At 39.7% G+C, this 23,021-nt stretch overlaps 1 protein-coding gene across 17 annotated transcripts in view; it reads right to left on the reverse strand.

Annotated features, from left to right (window-relative positions):
• The window catches only part of IQCE (IQ motif containing E), an 80,867-nt gene that overhangs the window by 52,187 nt on the left and 5,659 nt on the right, over positions 1–23,021 (reverse strand). For 14 of the 17 annotated variants that reach the window (XM_053555741.1, XM_053555746.1, XM_053555742.1 and 11 more), the window contains exons 2-8: positions 17,259–17,306; positions 15,080–15,125; positions 11,729–11,857; positions 10,725–10,859; positions 8,880–8,950; positions 1,788–1,901; positions 1,635–1,685 (exon numbers count right to left, since the gene is read on the reverse strand). In XM_053555741.1, the coding sequence (XP_053411716.1) occupies positions 1,635–1,685; positions 1,788–1,901; positions 8,880–8,950; positions 10,725–10,859; positions 11,729–11,857; positions 15,080–15,125; positions 17,259–17,306 (594 nt within the window). Of the gene's footprint in view, positions 1–1,634; positions 1,686–1,787; positions 1,902–8,879; positions 8,951–10,724; positions 10,860–11,728; positions 11,858–15,079; positions 15,126–17,258; positions 17,307–23,021 lie in introns of those variants that run through there. The other 3 variants (XM_053555743.1, XM_053555744.1, XM_053555752.1) reach the window with 3 other exon arrangements.

The raw sequence follows: 23,021 nt of genomic DNA on the forward strand, positions 1-23,021 counted from the left end.
TATTGGTTTTGATTGTCTGTACTAAGTTTGCTACTTTAAGGTGTGAGGTTTTACTTGTAGAATTTAAAATAATTTCTAGGCTAGGTAAAAGCGCAAGCTTGTGTTCCCAGCATTTTGGGAGGCTGGGGTAGGAGGACTGCTTGAGGCCAGTTTGAGACCAGAATGCACAACATAGCAAGATTCCATCTCTACAAAATAAATTTATAAAGAATTAGTCATGTGTAGTGTCACACACTTATAGTCCCAGGTACTCATGAAGCTGAAGTAGAAATATTATTTGAACCCAGGAGTTTGAGGTTGTAGTGAGCTATGATGATTGCACTGGACTCCACTCTAGGTGACAGGACAAGATGCTGTCTCACAAATAATAATAATAGTAATGAAATAAAATAAAAATAATCTCCTCACTCAAATATTGACTGTCAGTGAAATGCTAGGGACTGGGCGGCGCCTGTGGCTCAGTGAGTAGGGCGCCGGTCCCATATGCCAGAGGTGGCGGGTTCAAACCCAGCCCCGGCCAAAAAAAAAAAAAAAAAAACCACCAAAAAAAAAAAAAAAGAAATGCTAGGGACTGAGACAGACCCCACTCCTGCCTTCACGGACCTTAGTCATTAACTACGAGCCAAGTCTCTTAACCTCAGTTTCCTGATTTTAAAAATGGGGATTGCAAAACGAACAAACAAACCAAAAAAAAAAACAAATAAGATCATACACATGTACAAACTGAACGTCTCTGCAATGTTTAGGATCGGCTATTATCCAAAAAACATTTTCTTGTGTTAATACATTGATTTACTCACAAGCATCTGTTAAGGATTTACTTTGTGCTATTCTAGGTACAAAACCGGGCTTTAATCCTTATTAAATATATAATGTTTATGTACTCTATACATTCCATTTCAGAGTGGACTGCTTTTTTCTTCAGAGATTTATATAACATTCTTAGATATTCTGAACAGAAAATTTCTTGTCTTATTCAATAATATCCTTCCCCCAACCCAATAAAGTGATTCCATCTTAGTCTTACGAGTTTTTATTACATAAATTTCATGTTATCAAATCCATTAATCACATCATTAATGTTATTTTATTCTTTGAATAATCTCAAAATTGTGTCCTTCAGTTTTCTTCTAGCATTTCTCAAATGTGCTTTCTTGACTCCTATGAAGTTCACTGAGGTACTTTTTTCTGTTATGGTTTATTGCCACAGTGTTAACCACATAATGGCTCCATTTTCCATCATTTTGTTTCAATTTGTCATATATTATTACACAGTATATGAGGAGTGTTTGTATCTGTTTCAAAGACTCCATTATATTGGGCTTTGCTTCCCCGTTTTAAATCAGTATTGATTGTTAAGCACAATGTATTTTTTTAGATATTGGAGGGGAATTGCCTATTGCAGCTATTTTTTCTATACTATACTGCTCGGCTCTGGGGTAAGCCTGCTGGCCCCCTGATCCTCCCGACAACTCCTGAAGCATCTTCTTGCAGTAATCCCCATAGCTCCAGGAGAACAGTTTTGGGGAATCCTGTGCCCCTCCCTCCACCTGTCACTCCTCTTGTGCCAGGGGCTGTTTCTAGTAATGGGGCCTCAGTGGAAGGCTCTCTGCCCTGCTGGAGACTATACTCACCCAACCAGTATCAGGCCTTTTCTCTGCCAGAGTCCGAACAAAATCCGAGCCCTGTGGTGAGCAGATCGAGATGTGAAGAGATGTTCATTTTAGCCTCCCCCACCAGTTGGATGCCTGCAGGCAGAAGCCCTCCACAAAGGGCCAGGGACTTACTCGACTGGGATCCAAAAGCTGCTCTATCTGCCGATCCTTTCTGTTATTTTCTTCTTCTAAGCGCCGAAGCTTTGTCCTCATCAGATCCATATCATTTTTCTGCATGTGTAATGACTGAAGAAAAGAAGGACCCACTCACACACACACGATGTACGCACAGATACCCAGTGAAACACTCAGTTGGAGAAGAATTTTAAAAGCTACCTGGTTCCCACACAGGGCACTATGTGTGACGGTAGGGAAAGGGCAGAGCCATTTGGACTTCACAACAAGGAGCACTGAAGGGCACACTTGGCATTTAGTGGGTGGGAACCAAGTGAGTTGAAATGCACTGTATGTGCAGGAAAATCCCAATCCACTAAGAATTCTCCCACCCAAATGCCAATAGTACCATGCCTAAAAAACAATGCCATGTAGAACATACCAACAAATCAACACTGAACACCGGTTTGGGAAAATGCCAAAGTCACATGGTTTCTTCCATGACCACACGAGAAAGCATATTTTTGTCACACCACATATCACTACAACTTATCAAAGACTAATATTTACTTCAAATATTAATCTTCAGCTAAGGCTCTAATGCAGAGCAGTGGTCTTCAACTTTTATCTATGGATGAATTTTTCACCAATCTGTGGTGAATTATAGGGAAAAAAAGGCTGTGTAGTCCAATTTTCACAAAATTAAGTTTAAGTTCTATAACTATCCTATATTTTGAAATTATGCCCTTCCTATTTCAGGATTATATAGTTATAAAAAGGTGATGGTAGGGTATTTTTAATTTTTTTTTGCAGTTTTTGGCCGGGGCTGGGTTTGAACCCACCACCTCCGGCGTATGGCGCCCGTGCCCTACTCCTTTGAGCCACAGGTGCTGCTCTAATTTTTGTTTTTAACGTCTTCACTTAGAAAAGCTTTTTATTAGTCTGAAGAGCAAGTGGTTAAAAGCCTACGTAGGTCAGGCTATGCCACAACTCTCTGGCTTCCAGCCATTCATCTTGAACCAGCCATTTATCTTGTGAAAGGCCTTCTCCTCTGATGGGACTTGTGGTGCTCTGAAGAGAGACCGCATGCCTGTGCAAACCATCACCACCAGCAGAAAGACAATTCCAGGTGCACACCTCACTGAGGGCGGCTTGGCACATCAGCCACAGCTACAGCTTGCAGGACTGTGTCCAGGATTGGTACAGACCAGCTTACAGGTTCAAGGAGCATGATGGATAACTGGTACTCAGTGAGTGTTCACTGAATGGATTAGCTAATGCATAACCACTGAGAAAGATAAGAAGTCTAATAATGGGAATTCTACTTCCAGAAATATGAAGTAGATTCACTTCTGTAGTGAATGAACAGGAACATGGGAAGACTCTAACAGGAAGGAAGAAGAAGGCAGATGGGGCCAGGCGTGGTGGGTCATTCCTGTAATCCTAGCATTTTGGGAGGTTGAGGTGGGTGGATTGCTTAAGCTCACGGGTTCGAGACCAGCCTGAGCAAAAGCAAGACCCTGTCTCTACTAAAAATAAAAACTGAAGCAAGAGGATCTCTTGAGCCCAAGAGTTGGAGGTTGCTGTAAGCTACGACACCACAGCACTCTACCCAAGGCGACAGCTTGAGACTCTGTCTCAAAAAAAAAAGAAGAAGAAGGCAGACAGGCTAGGGAGTAGGGGCCCAGGATGAATACCACAGGGAGCTCCTTCAGTTTTCTTTTTGCCTCATCTAGACTGAGTGCTGGAAAAGCCAACAACCTGGAAAGCCAAAGAATTGCCAGGAAAGGGGCAACCTAACAAGGCAGAAAACTTATAGCCAATAATTGCTCTATCCCAGGCAAAGCCAGAGGAAATAGTGCAGTTGCCCTGCCAGTAAAGGCTGTATGGGGGCTTAGATACTTGCATTGAGGTGCCCTCCTCTTGCACAGTGGGCCAATTCTAGGGGAGACCTAGGGCACAGTCAGGACTTCTGCTAAGAAAGGCCATTTGGGAAGCAATACGAAGGGGTTCTTCTCTTCCAGCTAGGGTGGTATCACTACTCCTTGCAGGAAGGAGGAGCCTTCCCCATGTGGGTGACAATGTGGCTAAGTGGGAGCTGGATTTGCACCACTTCCTGGCAGTAAGGAGCTGGTCAGAGGAGGCCTTCTAACATATCAGATTTAACTAATATATTCTCAAAATGTCCAGGCTTTGATCACAATCATTGGTCAAGAACAAAGACTATCTCAACCTGAATGAGAAACAAAACAAACAACAGATGCCAACACTGAGATGGCACAGATGTTATAATCTGATGAAGATTTAAAGCAGCCACCATAAAATGCTTTAATGACCAATTATGGACACACCTAAAACAAATGAAAAACCAGAAAATCTCAGCAATAAAACAGAAAATATAATGAACCCAATGGAAGTTAAGTTACAGAACTAAAAAAATAAATTAACTAAAATCAAACACTCAGTGACAGGCTCAATAGCACAGTGTAAAGGATAAAGGAAAGTCAGTGAATCTGAAGACATAACAGCGGAAATTACCCAATTGGAATGACAGAAAATAAACAGAAAAAATAAAGAGAACCACAGGGACCTGGGCATCTGTAACAAAAAAGGCTGAAAAAAATATTGTAAGAAATAATGGCTGAAACTTTCCCACATTTGACAAGAGTCTGAGAAAATCCCAAACAGGATAACCCCCACAAAATCCACAAAAAGACACATAATAGTCAAACTTCTAAAATAAAGACAAAGAAAAAATATTGAAAGCAGTGAGAGAGAAACAATACCTTAATTGTCTAAAGAAGAAAAATAATTCGAATGATGCCAAATCTCTCATCAGAAACCATGGAGGCCAGGACAAAGTAAAATAATATTTTTCAAGGAATGAAAGAACTGTTAGCCAGGGAAGACTACCTTTCATGAACGAAGGGGGACATGTCTCTTTTCTTCTTAGATGAAGAAAAACTAAGAGAATTTGTCACCAGCAGACCTATTCTATCTATTTAAAAGATTGGCTAAGAGAGTTCTCTGAACAGAAAGGAAATCATAAAAGGAATCTCACAATATCAGTAAGGAAGACAGAACAATGGAAAAAATGGGTAAACATAACATACTTTATTTCTCCTCTTGAGTTTTCTATATTATTAATTTTTTAAATAACTTTTTTTCTCTTTCTTTCTTTTTTTCTTTTTTTAAAGAAATAGAGTCTATCTCTGCCACCCAGAGTACAGTGGTATGATGGGAGTTCACTATAACCTCCAACTCCTGGGCTCAGCTCAAGTGACCCTCATGCATCAGGCTCCTGAGTAAGTGGAACTGCAGGTATGCACCACCACACTCAGTTAATTTTCTTTTTTTAGAGACAGGATCTTGCTATGCTGCCCAGGCTGATCTTGAACTCCTGACCTCAAGTCTTACTCTTAGCTCAGCCTCCCAAACTGCTGAGATTACAGGTGTAAGCCTCAGAACCAAGCCGAGTATTCTGAATTATATTTGACATTGAACCAAAAAATTATACTACTGTCTGATGTGGTTCTCAGTGTATATGTATAGAGGAAAGATTTAAGACAATTATATGTGAGTGGAGGTAGTGAAGGCCATAAAACGAGGGGAGGTTTCTGTTCACTCAAACTGTAAAACATCAATGTTACACCAATGTTACCAATGGCAACCACTAAATACACTATACAAGGAGAAGCACTTGAAAACACTATAGAGAAATCAAAATGGAATTCTAAAGTATGTGGATATAAGCTATAGGAAGGCAAAAAATGAAAACAGAAATGTATAAAGATAGAACAGAAAACAAAAAATAAAATGGGAGACTTTAACTCATCAATAATTAAAGTATATGTAAATGACCTAAACCAACCAACTAAAAGAGATCGGCAGCTGGCACAGAGGTTCATGCCTGTAATCCTAGCATTCTGGCAGGCAAGGCAGGAGAATCACTTGAAGTCAGGAGGTCAAAGACCAGCCTGAGCAAGAGGAAGACCCCGTCTCTACAAAAAACAGAAAAAAACAGCACACATCTTTAGTCCCAGGTACTCAGGGGGCTGTGGCAGGATTGCTTGAGCCCATGAGTTTGAGGGTGCAGTGAACTATGATAATGCCACTACACTCTAGCCAGGGTAACAAAATGAGAATATATCTCAAAAAAAAAAAAAGAAAGAAAGAAAGAAAGAAAAGATGGCAAAGTGCTTAAACATATGATCCAACCATATGCTATCCATAATAAATTATTAAGTAATTACAAACAGTGATATAGGTAGGCTGAAAAAAAAGGTTGGAAAGAGATACCATGCAAACATTAAATAAAAGAAAGTGGGAGTGGCAATATTAAAATAGACAATGTAGACTTCAGAGAACTGCCAACAGAGAGGGACATTACATAACGATTAAAAAGTAAGACATTGCTGTAAAATATATGAAGCAAGAACTGACAGAATGGAAAGCGGAAACAGACAAATCCACAGTTACAGTTCGAGACTTCCATACCTTTCCTTCTGCCAAGCACAGTGACTCACACCTGTAATCCCAGCACTTTGGGAGGCTGAGGCAGGAGGATTGCTTGAGCCTAGGAGTTTAAAACCAGCCTGAGCAACATAGCAAGACCTAGTCTTTACAAAAATAGAAATATTAGCTGGACATGATAGCACATGCTTGTAGTTTCAGCTACTTGGGAGGCGGAGGCAGGAGGATCACTTGAGCCCAGGAGTTTGCGGTTGTAGTGAGCTGTGATGACACTACTGCACTCCAGCCTGGGCAACAGAGCAGGACCTTATTCTTAAAAAACAAACAAACAATGCCAGGCATGGTGACTCACGCCTATAATCCTAGCACTCTGGGAGGTCGAAGTCGATGGATTGCTTGAGCTCAGGAGTTCAAGACCAGCCTAAGCAAGAGTGAGAGTCCGTCTCTAAAAATAGCTGGGCATTGTGGTGGGCACCTGTAGTCCCAGCTACTTGGGAGGCTAAGACAAGAAAATCACTGGAGCCCAAGAGTTTTAGGTTGCTGTGAGCTATGAGGCTAAGGCACTCTATTGAGGGCAACAAAGTGAGACTTTGTCTACAAACAAAAAAATCCCACCGTTCTCTCAACAACAAAACAGAAAATCAGCAGGGATACAGAAGAGCTCAACAACACCATCAACCAACAGTATCTAACTGATATTTAGAGAACATTCCACCCACAACAATAACAGAATACACATTCTTTTCTTTCTTTTCTCTTTAAGTCAAGAGCTGTGCTGAGTGCAAAAAGTCAACCTACAAATGTCACACACTGTATTCCTCTACTGACACAATATTATCAAAATGCCAAAGTTATAAAAACAGAGAATACATTCATGGTTTCTCGGGGTTAGAATGGTGTGAGAAGCGCAGGGGTATGTGTGGCCAGAAAGGGGCAACAGCAGGGACATCTCTGTGGGCGGTGGGGGGACAGTTCTGCACCTTGACATGGTGGTGCTGATGTGAGTCAAAACTTGTAGCATGACTTCAAACCACACACACACACTGCTAGTGACAATTCTCTGGTTTTGACACTACACTACAGATAGTAAGACATAACCAACAGGGAAAACGCAGTGAAGGGTCCAAGGGACAGCTCCATACTACCTTTGCAATTTCTTTGCAATCTATATTTCAAATAAGTTTCTGGAAAACAGTCTCTACTTACTGATCTACAATAAATATATCAGGCATTTTACTGATTCATGGGTTATTTCACGGGTTATTTTATTGACTCCTCACAATAACTTTATGAAGTTGGTACCATTATTATCCCCATTTTTTAATAGGAAACTGAGGCATTGCTTGCCATAGGAAAACCACTCTGATGCTCAGTATCTCAGAGCAACAGAGAATTAAAAACAAAAGTCTCTCATTTCTGAATTTAGAAGTTTAGGTTGATTTTACCCAGAAATCTATGATGGTAAATATAAATATCATAGTTATCATTTTACCCAGAGGGCCATTTCTAGCTCGAAGAAGACAGCTTTCAAGAATACTACTGCAATGATTATTTGGAGTTTCAGGCACTCTCAAAGTTCAGTTAGTACAATCTTCTAACCTAAGAAGACTATTGTAGAGAATTCTCTCTATAACATCCCTGAGAGGTAGTCGCTGAAATCTCTAAGGACAGGGAATACTTAATTCTTGGGCAGCACTGTTACTGTTGGAAGCCTCATTGCTCGAGTGTCTTCTTCTTATACAACCTAAAACCTGAGTGTTCTCTCTGTATCAATGGAAGACTGTCTTTTTGACAACAGCCTGTAGCAGGTCCTCCCAGTTTCTTCCCAGACTCCTCAACATTCCCTGGGTACACTTGCTGCCAATGCCCTGTTTAACCTCTGGAGCCCGGACTAAGCACAGTTCTTCAGATGCAACTCCATGATAGGGTTTATAAATAGACACAAATTATGGAAGGAAATGAAGAAAAAATTTCTCCAGGAGCACAAAAATGTTTATGGATGTTAAAAATCAGTATGGTAACAGTAGTGGTGGTGGCAGTAATGATGATGATGATGGTATCTTTCAGTGCAATTCAGCCTTCAATGAATGGGAGAGGGCAGGAGTCAATAAAGAGTCTTGGCACTGGGAGGCCGATGACCTTGAATTTTGGTTCTGCTACTGGCTAATCTTGGACTGACAACTAACCTCTCAAGTTCATACCAGATGATAATGTAACAGCTGAACCTGCCTGTCTCACAGTGCTTCAGTAGAGACCAACTGAGACAGGGCATGTAAGATGTTTTGATAGCATTAAAGAATTACATGAATAGGAGGTTACTAATAATAACAAATGACTTCATCATAATGCCAACTCTCAGGATGCACAGAGACTTTGAAGTTAATCTAATCCTTACCCAGTATTCTCCTTCAAGCTACAGAAGAGGAGCACAGATGGAACATAAATTTTATTGCCTTTAATATAGCTGGTCCTACAGGCCTTTATTTAGCTAGGGTCCTCCTGCTCCTCAGCCACTACATCATGGTTCAAACTCAGATCTGAGTCTAAAGCCAGGTTCTTTCCACATGGAAAATCTCAGACACTAATTTTTTTAGAAGGCTTTTGCCAATTAAAATCGATAAAAAACAGAAATACTACCTTCTTTAACTCAATAATCTCATCATACATATCTTCTTTCTCTCTGTAGACAGGAATCCCAGGGACATGACCTATAGGAAGACACAAAGATACCTTGGAAGATTATCTGAAAAGTAGAAAGAATACTTGGCTATACTTTAAGAAAAACCTGTAAGTTAATAAAGTTATCCTTAAAAAAAAAAAAGAGGAAAATAAAAAGCAGAGCAAAACTATTTCAATTTTTTTTTTTTTGTTAAAGACAGTATCTGGGGCTTGGCACCTGTGGCTCAAGTGGCTAAGGTGCCAGCCACATACACCTGAGCTGGTGGGTTCAGATCCAGCCTGGGCCCACCAAACAATGACGGCTGCAACCAAAAAATAGCTGGGCGTTGTGGTGGGCGCCTGTAGTCCCAGCTACTTGGGAGGCTGAGGCAAGAGAATCACTTAAGCCCAGGAGTTGGAGGTTGCTGTGAGCTGTGATGCCATGGCACTCTACCCAGGGTGACAGCTTGAGGCTCTGTCTCAAAAAATAAAAAAGACAGGATCTGGCTGTGACAGGAATGCAGTGGTGTGATCATAACTCACTGCAGCTTTGGATTTCTGGGCTCAAAAGATCCTCCTGCCTCAGACTCCTGGGTAGTATCTGGGACTACAGGTGTGTGCCACCACCACTCATGGCTCCCTCCACCCACCCATTTTCACTTTTTAAGAGATGGATTCTTATAAACTTGCCCAAACTGATCTTGAACTCCTGGCCTCAAGCCATCTTCTTGCCTTAGCCTCCCTAGTACCTTATTTCAATGTTTTTAGCCTGATTAAGGATATTTTCACAGAAAGCAAAGAAACAAAAAATGGTAATGATATACAAATAAATAAAAAAAAACAACAAAGATGGAAAACATCTTTATAAAGTTTGATTATAGTAAAAGGATTAAAAAGGGAGTCATATAAGGAGAACTGATACGTTTATATTCTAAACAGTAAATGAAACAAAAACCAGACAAAAAATGCACACAACATCTCAACACCCATTCCAATGTAAAAACAGTAAAATTTTACTTTGGTTCTTATGATGCCTAATAAATATATTTAAGCCTAAAATATAACTCCCTAGCCAGTAAAAGCAGTAAGGTAATCAATTCATGGAATTCAGTGAGGTTTTCAAAATGCCCTGTAAGTTATTCTTCCTTATGGAGGTCCATAAGAAAAGGGTAGGTGGGAAATGTCTGGATACAGAAACACAAAAATGCACTGATTATTTCTGGAGAGATTTGGGATTTTTATTATTATTTGTAACTTTTATTTATTTCTAATATTATCTATTTAATAATTTTTTTTTTTTTTTTGAGATAGTCTCACTCAATCGCCCTGGGGTTGAGCTCACTGCAATCTCAAATGCTTGGGCTCAAGTGATTCTCTTGCCTCAGCTTCCTGAGTAGCTGGGACTATAGGTGCTTGCCATAACATCTTGCTAATTTTTTTTTAAGTGATGGGGGTCTCACTTTTGCTCAGACTGGTCTCGAACTCTTGAGCTCAGGAATCTTTGCCTCCCAGAATGTTAGGATTATAGGTGTGAGCCGCCATGCCTGGCCTGTTCAATAAATTTAAATAAAACTTTAAGTTTAGTGAGGTAGGAACAACTGCAACCTGGCAAAATGTCACTATCTACACTATGAAAGCTACTTTCTAGGAGGGCAGAATGAACTTGCACAAGTCACTGCCCTCAGGACATTTCAAAACATCCTACTGATGAAGCTTGTAAATAAAGCCAAAAAAATCCCACTTTGGCAAATGACACCTCAAATCCAAAAGATTCCTTTCTGCTTTTCTTTAGTAATGACCTTGTCACCATCAATATATGCTCACCATTGCTGGCAGAACGCCTGAGGTTTGACCTCTTCATTCTTAAAGCTTCTGTCAGATAGTCAGGAGTGCTGCTGGGGGGGTTGGTCCATGTATGCTCCAAGGTGAGGTTTGATTTCAGGGGTTGGGTCAGACTTCCTGGTTTGAATGTGCATGGATTTAATATGACAGGTACAAGCAAACACAGTGGAAGGTTCTTATTTCTAATCAACCTTCCTGGGTTGAAGAAAGCTTAATACCAGCAGTCAGTGGTGTGCTGATAAATATTTAACAAACAGCTCTCAAAAATGGGTCAATAAAGCTCTGATTTGTAATCTTTGCCCATTTCCATGGTATAAATATTCCCATCATGTCCATTGCAAGCTGCTATTATGACCGTGACCAGCTCAAAATACTCTTGCAAGGTGTTAGGAGTTGGCTGTAACACACCACTATTGGCAGCCCTGAGACAACCTTGGATGGGAAATCTGCAGCCTTGTGATTTTAAGATTGTTCTTTTTTTAAGTACCAGAGGAGGCAAGAAAAGTTTTATCTTTATCAGTTGCACTCTTTTTAATAAAAGGATTTTTTTCTGTAAAATTTGGATTCAGTCAAAAGGCCAAACTTAAGGACCCAGAAGGCCACGTGGCCTTAAGGTTGCAGGCTCCCCACTCTTGCCAGAAGCGTCACTTGTTTGAAACCACATTTACACACAACAAAAAAGTATAGTATGAATACTCAATGTCTTGTTTTTAAGATATGGGGTATCACTGTCACCCAGGTAGATGGTAGTGGCATGATCATAGTTCACTGCAGCCTCCAACTCCTTGGGAGTGCTTCTCTGCCTCAACCTCCAGAGAGGCTGAGCATACAAGTGTACACAACCATGCCTGACTCTTACACAATGTCTTTGAGGAAATTAAATAAAATGTAATTCAAACATATTAAAAAGCTATCTCAAATCACCCCTACTCCCGTAATTACTCCTCTCTCAAGCAGGAAGGGCCTCCCCTGGGGTGATCACATACCTGGCTTTGAAGTTCCCAGCCACAGTTTCTGTGGGGTTAGAGACACTCTCCCACCCAGAGGCATGTTCCCTGCTGTCCTGAGGGATCTCCAGGATGCCACTTTTCTTGGCTTAGAGTGATAAGGTGACTCTAAAAAGCCAATGCATGGTTTTAGACTTACAAGTCATCAAAGACTCTCAACATTATATGCTTCAGAAAGACAAAAACGGTAAAACAAAATATTCATAAGGGTGTGATGGCTTCAGACTAAAACATTCTAGCAGAAATAAAAAATTCAGTTATTTTACGTATATTTCTCTTTACCTTTTATTATAAAGAATATAATGGGAAATTCAAATTAAAAATGTGAATAATTCTGGGTGGCGCCTGTGGCTCAGTCGTAGGGCGCCGGCCCCATATACTGAGGGTGGTGGGTTCAAACCCGGCCCCGGCCAAACTGCAACCAAAAAAAAATAGCCGGGCGTTGTGGCGGGCGCCTGTAGTCCCAGCTACTCGGGAGGCTGAGCCAAGAGAATCGCTTAAGCCCAGGAGTTGGAGGTTGCTGTGAGCTGTGTGAGGCCACGGCACTCTACCAAGGGCTATAAAGCGAGACTCTGTCTCTACAAAAAAGAAAAAAAAAAAAAAAGTGAATAATTCTAACAGTATTATAACTCTACCAACAAATAATTACCCATCTAATTCTTTTCAGATACATACATATTTTTCACAATCACAATAAAAAATATAATTTTGTATCTTTTATAATTAACACTGTAAATACTTTTTTATCTTGCTTAGTAACTGCAAAATTTGACCTCAATCTATAAAATATCTAAAACAAATATGAAAAATCATACTTTTTTAGGGCATTCTTGAATTTGTCATTGAAATGAGGGAAACACTTTACAATTATTTATCTAGGATTTCACATGTTTAATTATAGAAAATATAATCTTAAGCAAAAATTAAGGTATTCATAAAACATTTTTTTTCTTTCTGTTTTTAGAGACAGGGTCTTACTCAGTTGCCCAGGCTCACTGTAGCCTCAAACTCCTGGGATCAAGCAATCCTCCCACTTTGGCCTCCCAAAGTGCCAGGACTATAGACATATACCACTATGCCTGGCCAAAATATTCTTATGTATCTTAAATTGCAAGGAAATTTGTGTCTAGAGAAGCTCCAGAAAATTTAATTTGTATAAAATTTTTAAATATCTAAGTTTTTTCCATGGTTTCACTATTTGTGGAAAAATTCCCATTATAACTTGAATGAGGGAATAAAGATACATTAGAACTCACATTTTCAGTTACCCTGGACCACAGTACCCCACCAATGAGATATTCTGAAAGCCTTCCAAACCAAATTATCTTTTACAAAAGCAAATTAATAGTCAGAAAGCCACACAAATTACATTTCCCTCCTAAATATGTAGATTTATCAATGAACAGTGAGGAGTCCTCAGGATAAAAGCTGGGATAGAAGAAGAAAGGATGAAAACAGGATGGTGGGGTGGCACCTGTGGCTCAGTGGGTAGGGCGCTGGCGCCATATACCGAGGGTGGTGGGTTAGAACCTGGCCCCGGTCAGCAAAAACAGCAATGCCCAACTACAACAAAAATAGCCAGGCGTTGTGGTGGGTGCCTGTAATCCCAGCTACTTGGGAGGCTGAGGCAAAAGAATCACTTAAGCCCAAGAGTTAGAGGTTGCTGTGAGCTGTGACTCCATAGCGCTCTAAGGAGGGTGATAAATTGAGACTGTCTCCAAAAAAAAAAAAAAAAAGAAAGAAAGAAAACAGGATGGTGGGAATATATTGGTATCTGATACCTCTGAAAAATAACAAACTGTAAAAGAAGGGAAACATTGCTGTCTGCCTTGCCTCTCAACAAAGAGGCTGGCAGGTAGAAAGCCTCAGAACATCTTGTAAACTACAAGCAGACATGCAAATGAAATGAGGCATTCAAGAAAACCATTTGTTGTGGTCCCTTCTCTCAGGGTACTTGAAATCCAGACAGAAAAACTTGTCCTGCGTAATGAATTCCAAGAATGAGGGGGCAAATGAGATGTGGCACCCTGCAGGCTAAGTGGGTCCTGCTGCAGAGGCTCCAGGGTGCCTGAGGCAGAGGCAAACATTGGGCTGGCTTCAGGGACAGCAGATGCCTACCCTGCCTCAGGGCTCTGACACTCAAGAGAGAAAAATAAAAATAATTTGATTATTACTGTTTTCAACACTTAAAATGCTTGACTTTCAGTAAGAATAAGATGGATATTTACCTTACTTACCTTCAAGCTAAAAAGGACTTACACAAATGATTCTAAAATGAAAAGTTTTAAAACAAAAACACAGTACTTTTAATTGATTCTCAATTATCCCCATGGAAAAACATCAAAAATCCAAATTTCTTTCTAATGTTTATATTTATTTGTAACATATAACATATACTCTTTTCTTTGCAGATGTTTACCTTTCTAATTACATTTTCCTTGGACGAGTATGAAAGTTTACGTGTATTTTTTTAGTATGTTACACATAAGACTCAATACATTTGAAATATATGATAAACATGTATGAAATACAGCACACATATACAGATGATGGAGATAGGAAAAGCCACAGGTTTTGGGTAGCAAAAGGAAATCAGTCTAGGATTTACAGTGTGTTAACCGTAAGTGTCAGATTAGCACACAGATCCCCATGCACTAGAGCAGTGTCAGAGCGAGAGATGAAACCGGAAGCCTTGTAGCCAGTTGGACTGACCCCATCTTGGCAACATTCTCCTGGCTGAGTAGCTGCCTTCTTGGCTGCTGCTGAGGAAGGGGACAGAGCTGCCCTCCTCCTGATGAGGACAAGGAAGAAGAGAATACTGGCAGCAAAATGAGCCCAGGGAAATCCCAAAAGGAAAAAAAAAATGGAACTTTCCATCTGTCTTAGAATGTCTACCATCTACACTGCCTCTGTACAAGGCCCAGAAGGGCGGCTTTGATTCTTAGGGAATAAATACTAGATAAAAAACAATTTTTGACCTCAGTAGCAGTCTGAAGAGTTAAGCAATTAGAGAAAGCAAGAGAAGAGAAAACAAAGGCCACAAAGCAGTGGTCTGGTCTCTGAGAGTCTATAAAGGCCTGCCCAGGAGCTCCAGCCCAAGAACTGGCTCATGGCTTAGGACAGGCAGGGATTCCAGCAGTATGTATTCCCAAGATCCTGATACAAAAAGGACCACCTGGCTGGAGTGTCCAGTCTCAATTATCCCAACTATACAAAGAAAGAAACATGCTACATCATTCTTCCAGGACACCAGAAAAGGACAGCTTTTTAAAAACACCCCAGAGTTAAAATGTGGAAATTTGAGGGGCAAGGAGGCCTGGTCATACTTACTTGGTGATGTGGGTGGAGGTTTGTGGAAACTTTTCCTTTTTGTTTTCTGAAAGAAAGGAGAAATGATGTAAAGCATGTCGAGCTTTCTAAAGCTATAAAAGTGGTCCCAATCATGAGACAATGGGTGTTCAGAATGGGCTGTGTTCAGAATGGGTTGGAGAGAGTGTGAAAGCCACAAGAGGGGAAATTAATTTAGCTAAGGATGTGCCCCAGGAGCTGCACTCATCCCTGCTGAGGCTGAGCGAGAGCCTGTGGAACTGGGAGTTCTAACCACAGAAAACCAATGGGCCTAGGGTTCTTAATATTCAGACTGAAGATCCCACATCACGGAGTATCATTTCCCACCCAAACTGACCTCATAGCCGTCTCTGGAACACTGGTGCCTGCCTTTGACCTCTCCTGTGGATTTGGCAATATGAAACCCTTGCAAATAAGTCAACTGCAAATCCCACTAAAGAAGGAAAGTCCAGGGAAGGAAGACCCTATCTTCAAGACAGTCTCCCATGACAACCATGATGCTAAATGCAGAATTGGAAACAAATTTGGTTCTACTACTTAGTACAGGTTAAGTATCCCTTATCCAAAAAGTTTGGGACCAGAAGTGTTTTAGATTTTGGAATATTTGCATATACATATTCTTGGGGATGGTACCCAAGTTTAAATACAAAATTCATTTATGTTTTATATATACCTTATACACATAGTCTGAAGATAATTTTATATATAAAATTTTAAATAATTTTTTGCATAAAACAAGGTTTGTCTTAAGTTTTGTTTATTTTATTTTTGATACAGAGTCTTGCTCTATCACCCTCGATAGAGTGCCTTGGCGTGACAGCTTACAGCAACCTCCAACTCCTGGGCTCAGGCGATTCTCCTGCCTCAGCCTCTCAAGTGGCTGGGACTACAAGTACCTGCCACACACACAGCTATTTTTTGCTGCAGTTTGGCTGGGGCCGGGCTCGAACCCACAACCCTTGGCATATGGGGCCAGCGCTCTACCCACTGAGCCACAGGCGCCGCCCTGTCTTAAGCTTTTATCTGTGAAATTTACTACTTGTGGTTATCATGTTGGTGCTCAAAAAGCTTCCAATTTTGAATTTCAGGTTTTTGGATTAGGGATGCTCAACCTGCAGCTCTGTGGCCTGGGGAAAATGACGCAACCTCTCTAAATGTTAATTTCCTTATTTGCTTAGCACTAGCTGAGAAGGTAATGGTATCATGGCCAGTTTACCCTCTAGCAGAAACAATGGACTCTATGTTCCAGGCAGGCCGAATTCTACCTGGGGTCTTGGTTTGGATCACTTCTCCTCCAATGAGTATCTCAGGCCCATGTCCTCAGTCATATGGAGGGAAAATTCTCAACTTTGCAGACAGAGGCCCCTCTCTGGAGACAATGGACCCAGGAGTCCCCACTTGATTCCACAATACTAAGGTGGAATGAGATTTGCTGGGTTCTCTCCAAGCTGATGGGCTATGGTTTTCCTAGACTTGTGTCCTCAGTGAGTTGAGATTCTTTGGCTCAATTACTACTAGAGCAGTGAGCAGGCTTTATTTTCTCCCCAGCACAGCTTGCCAAAACAACCCAGAGAGGCCAGGCTGGGGGCTGCAGCATGCCACTGGACAACTGGACCTAATGCCTCTGGCCCATTCTCCCTTTGCTCTCCCTTCCACGCTGTCAGGCCAAGCTGGCCAACCTGTGGCTTAGCTTGAGGGCAGAGCTGTCAAGGAAGTTTTTACTCACCAGCTGCTTCCAATCACATCACCTTGTTTTCTTTCCTTCCATGTCAGGATGGGGGGGTGGGCAGGTGCAGGGCAAACCCAGATACAGGATAGAGACTAGTATCTGTCTCAAATGAACCCTACTCAGGATTAATTTCTACATAAAAGTTTGAAAATTACATTTATTTAAATACAACTGAGGGAGACTTTTCTTTTTTTGGCCAGGGCTAGGTTTGAACCCGCCACCTCCAACATATGGGACCAGCGCCCTACTCCTTGAGCCACAGGCGCCACCCAACTGAGGGAGACTTTTCAATCACCAAGTAGCAGTCTGAATTTATATTCCAGGTCTGAACACAAGATATGTGGAGAATAACCTATTTACATGCCTAAGTAGCCTCTTGAAGGGCAAAAGAACAACTACTGGGATAAAATGCCAACTCCTGATGGCACTCACCGTCTCAAAGTCAGAGTCAAAGGTGATTGCAGATAAACTGTCATCTCCCTGGAAGAAGAGATGCAAACACTGTAACTTTAAGGCACCTGCTTGATATCCAACAGTCAGATTTACAAAAGTGACAATAGCCCGCCCACGGCTGCTAAAACAGAAAGCCAATAAATACAACGCAAAGTAAACTCAGTGCATTTCTAGCTGGGCTATGGCATTTGTACAGTCTCATCAGAAAGAACAGGTAGGGGAAAAAGAAATTCATATTGCATAAAGACAAAAAAGAAAAGAAAAAGAAAAACAGGTAGGGGGGAAAACACAAACACTACCTGTTCCATATCCCGAAACTAGCAACACTATTTCTGCACAATTGCTATGTAGTCTTGATTTTTAAAAAGTTCCTGATAAAAGTATTTCATTCTTCACATTGTTTAAATGTTCTCTTATTCCTTTCACATCAAAGCACAATGAATCTGTGACTCTCCATACGAACAAATCAAAGTCATTTTTAAACAAACACTTACTAACATGTGCATTATGAGAAGACATTTGCACTTTTAAAGGGAGTAAAAGTTTCACTATCCACTGTCAGTACTAGGATAAGAAGGAGAAAAGGTAACTTTACAAAGAGAAGGATGTTTCTGTGTTAAATCATTTACTCATATTTAAATCCTAAAAGAGTGATAGCAAAAAAATGTCTAACTCATTTCAGCATATTGTATGGTTGATTTATAATGTTGATACTGACAGGGCTGAATGGCCCTATTATGAACTAATAATGCTCCAGGTGGGTGGTAGAAATAATTGCATTTCAGTCATCTGTCCCTGGTACAGTTGAATCCACACAGTATTATAATGGGACTTTATTACATTCTGAAAAGCAGACATATTTTCTACAAGGTTAAAAGTACATTAAGCAATAATTCTGCTAGCAGTTTTAAATTTTATTAAAAATACATGGGGTGCACTATAACATGGATAGGGAGAGACTGTCACAATCTGGAACCCTTAAATGGGATTCTCAAACACAGAGAGGCTAGGTTAAAAATACAGTGAGATGTACAGGGGGAAAAGGAAGACAGTACACTCCAAATGAACAGAACCTTTAAAAAAATAAGTCGCTTAGAAGACAGTAGTTCATCAATCTAAAATTAACAAAAAAAAAAAGAAAAAGAAGAAGAAGAAGAAAAAAAGAAAAAAGAAAGAAAGAAAAATCAGTCACTGGCATAAACTTGATGTCATTAAACAGGTGACATTTTAAGGTATAAATAAGCATATCACAATTATGAAGAGACATTTTCCTTTAACAAAGTACATTAAAATGATGTACAAAATTAGAAAAGCAGGTAGGGAATCATATATATATAACATATACATATATGTTAAGTAGAGGATCAGGAAAGCCAATTCAATAACCTGTATTTTAGCTGGTATTGGACATAAACCTGCTGAAAATCCTAGAAAAATAGCAACAACTTTCTTTATAAATACTTGTCCTTATTACTTGGTCTGAATAAAATCTTGCAAGACTTTCTGAATGACCAGAAATTCACCAAAGGAATGAGATAACATAACATAGTGATCTCATCCATAACCACTGTAGATAAAAAAACAAACCATTGTTTTCTCCTTTACTAAGCCCCCTTCAAAGTATGCATGCTACTTTTCAGCCGGTCAGTCATAATGAACTGAAGAAATGAAATACAGTATCTGAAGTCACAGACTGGTCTAAAGACCCACCCCTTCAGTCAGCAGAATGAGATGTGAGCAGTATTCAAACAAACCACCATTCATGACCGTTCCTTTTTTTTTTTTCTTTTTTTTTGGCCGGGGCTGGGTTTGAACCTGCCACCTCCAGCATATGGGACCGGTGCCCCACTCCTTTTGAGCCACAGGCGCCGCCCGACCGTTTCATTCTACCTTCTTCAAGTACTGAGGCTGCCACACACTTCCATACTAAAGTCACTCCTTCTGTGTCAGGGTCACTGGCTGGCTGGCAGGCAGCTGTGTGAGAATTCTTGAAGACCTGAATCAGCAAGTAGGCTCCATTCCAGTTCTGTGCTGTTGACAATGCCCTCTGAATTTCAGCCTCCTCATCTGCCCAAAGAGGATACATTCTCCTACCGTATTTTTAAAATAATCAAACATACATACATATATATATATATAAAATATATAAACTATGGGGCAGCGCCTGTGGCTCAGGGAGTAGGGCATTGGCCCCATATACCAAGGGTGGCAGGTTTGAACCCAGCCCAGCCAAACTGCAACAACAACAATAACAAAAGAGTATTAAAAAACATTTTTAAAAAGTAAATAAAATATATAAACTCATTAAGACATTGAGGAAAAAAAGACTTTGTGTCCAGAAAGAGATCTAGAAACAAATGGAACTTTAGTATATGATAAAAGTAGTGAAGGAATAAATTAATTTGATTTCCAGAATGGTGGGGTAAGGAGATTGGAGAACACTTTCCTCAACAACCATTTATTTATTCAGAAAAAGCATACAAAAGGGGAAACAAACAAACAATCATTTAACAGAGAAAATTGTAAATATTCATTTGAAGTTTCTAGAAACTGACCTAAGGGCATAATGCAATAGAGAAACATTTATTCAAGAAAATCTACAAAATCCAGTTAAAAATGATAGTCAGTAGCAGACAGCTAGGAGAACAATCAGAGTTTAACAGAGCCCAGAAAAGCCTTCCTGGGCATATCTAACCTCAAGGGGCAGGGAGGCTGCCTATGAGCAAGCACACACTCAGGTGGAATATGTGGGGCAGACTCAGAAGCATTCCCCAAGCCCTGCACAGATCAACCAAAGGTTGTAATCCCCTCCTGTACTGAAGGTGTTAGCATAACCTCTGACCACAAACTGGCTGAATAACAACTACTCTGACCCAAGAGTAGCTGCTAAGAAGTCAGGATTAAAAATAAAATTATACACTTCCCTGGAAGTTTGAAAGACAGTGTACATGTCCAAGGATGCTCTCTTAAGAGAGACTGAAGAGTAAAAGCTCAAGTTCCTAGTCCCTGGTTGAACTGTGAGGGAAAAACTTAAATTCCTGAATTGTGATACCAGCCTCCAAGCCACATACACATCCAACAGTAAAGGACAAAAATCTAACTGGCTAAGGGGCTTTAACACAACCATTGATCAACTAGTGGCTTATAATGATCTGAGAGTGACCCTTTACACTAAAAGATAAAACAAGAAAAAATTAGAGTAGGCAATCAGAGGCTTCACAATGCAGGGAGACAGACTTCATGGAGTTAGCTTAGCCAAATCAATAAACAAATGAACAACCAAGCAAACAATGTCAACTCCCTGGACAGGAGGGATCAATGTCTAAAGTTGCTACAATATATTATCTGGTGTCTAGTTTTCAACCAAAACTAGTTATCAAGCATATAAGAAACTGAAAAATGTGACCAATACATAAGGGAAACAAAGCAGGCAATGGGAACTACTTCTGAAGGGGCCCAAATGTTGAACTTAGCAGATACCGACTTCAAAACAGCCATTATAAAGATTACAAAGAACTAAAAGAGACCATGTCTAAAGAATAAAAGGCAGAAATGACAACAACTGCCTTCAAAGAAAGAGTATTAACAGAGATAAAAATTATAAAAGAGAACCAAATGGGAAATTCTGGAGTTGAAAAACATAATACTAAAATGAAAAATCCACTAGAGAGCATCTTAACAGAATATTTCCTCTGCTGAATAAGTGGCATCTATAAAAATCTAGTGCAACACTTAATAGAGAAAGAGTGTCCATTTTCCTTCTAATGTTAGAAATGAGACAAAGAAAGATGTCCTTTCTCATCACTTCAATTCAAATTATACTGGAGGTTCTCTATTAATATAAGACAAATAAATAAAGACATTCAGATTGGAAAGGAAGATATAAAACTACCTCTAGTCATAGACGACATGATCTTATACCTAGAAAATCATAAGGAATCTACTAAAAACTATTTTTTTTTTTTTGAGACAGTCTCACTTTGTCACCCTAGGTAGAGTACTATGGCATCATCATAGCTCACAGCAACTGCAAACTCTTGGGCTTGAGCAATTCTCTTAGCTCAGCCTCCTAAGTAGCTGAGACTATAGGCATGTGCCACTATGCCAGGCTCATTTTTCTATTTTTAGTAGAGACAGGATCTGCTCTTGCTCAGGCTGGAGCTCAAGCAATCCACCTGCCTCAGCCTCCCAGTGTGCTAGGATTACAGTGGTGAGTCATCACATTCAGCCTAAAAAACTATTAAAACTAATAAATGAGTTCAGCAAGTTTGCAGGATATGAGATCATGCAAAATATCAATTACTATTGTATACAGCACACAGTAGCAATGAACAATATAGAATGAAATATAACAAATTCCATTTATAACAACATCAAAAGGATAAAGTACTCAAGAATAAATTTAACAAAAGTGCAGGCTTCATACACTAAAAAATACAAAACACTGTTGAAAGAAATCAAAGAGCTCCAAAAATAGAAAGCAATCCCATGTTCATGGTCTGTTAGACTTAATATTTTGGTAAGACAGCAATACTCCCTAAATTGATTCACAGATTCCACATTTTCCCTATTAAATTCCAATTGCCTTCAAAAATTGATAAGCTGTTGATAAAATTTATATGGAAATGCAAGAGACCCAGAATAGCTAAAAGAATCTCAAAAAAGAAAAGTTCCAGAATTCACATTTATATTTCCAAATGATTACAAAGTTATAATAATCAAGGTAGTGAGGTACTGGCATTAGGATAGGCAGATAGATCAATAGAATAAAAATGAGTCTAAAATTAAACTCTTACACTTGTGGTCAACTGATTTTTAAAAAGGAAGAAAAATAGCCTTTATAATAAATTGTGCTGAAACAAATGGATATCCACATGCAAAAGAAGCTGAACTGCTTGCCTACATCATACACAAAAAATAACTCAAATAACACAAAATGGGCCAATGGCCCAAACGTAAGAGCTAAAACTATAAAAATCTTAGAAGAACACAGATAAATCTCTTGTGACATTGGATCACGTAATGGTTTCTTAGATGTGGCTCTAAAAGCACATGCACAAAAGAAAGTATAGGTGAATTAAACTGTATCATAATTAAAAACTTTTGTGTTGTGAATGATACTAAACCACTAAAAAAAGTAAATTATTTGCAAATCATGTATCTTGTAATGGACTGATAGGAAGAATATAAAAAGAACTTTTACAACTCAATAATAAAAAGGCCTACTTCAGCCTTTTCAGAAAGAAGTATGGAGAATCTGCAAAGGACTAAAAATAGACCTTCCATTTGATCCCATAATCCCATTACTAGATATCTACCCAGAAGAAAAGAAATCATTTTACCCTAAGTACATTTGTACTAGAATGTTTATACCAGCTGAATTCACAATTGTGAATATACGGAAACAACCCAAGTACCCATCAACCCATGAATGGATAAACTGTGGTATATGTGTACCATGGACTACTATTCAGCCATAAAGAAAGATGGAGACTTCATATCTTTTGTATTTAACCTGGAAGGATCTGGAGAACATCCTCCTAAGTAAAGTCATCACAGGAATGAAAAAGCAAGCATCCAATGTATTCAATATTAATATGAAACTAGTAGATGAACAATTACATGCCCGCACAAGAGAAAAACACATTCAAATTCAAGAAGGAGGAGAGCATGTGGTAAGCTCTCGCCTATCAGGTACAATGTAGGGGTATGTCGCATACCTCCTGGGTGAAGGGCTCAACT

This window comes from Nycticebus coucang, chromosome 12, assembly GCF_027406575.1.
Source record: "Nycticebus coucang isolate mNycCou1 chromosome 12, mNycCou1.pri, whole genome shotgun sequence".
Taxonomy (NCBI): Eukaryota; Metazoa; Chordata; class Mammalia; order Primates; family Lorisidae; genus Nycticebus; species Nycticebus coucang.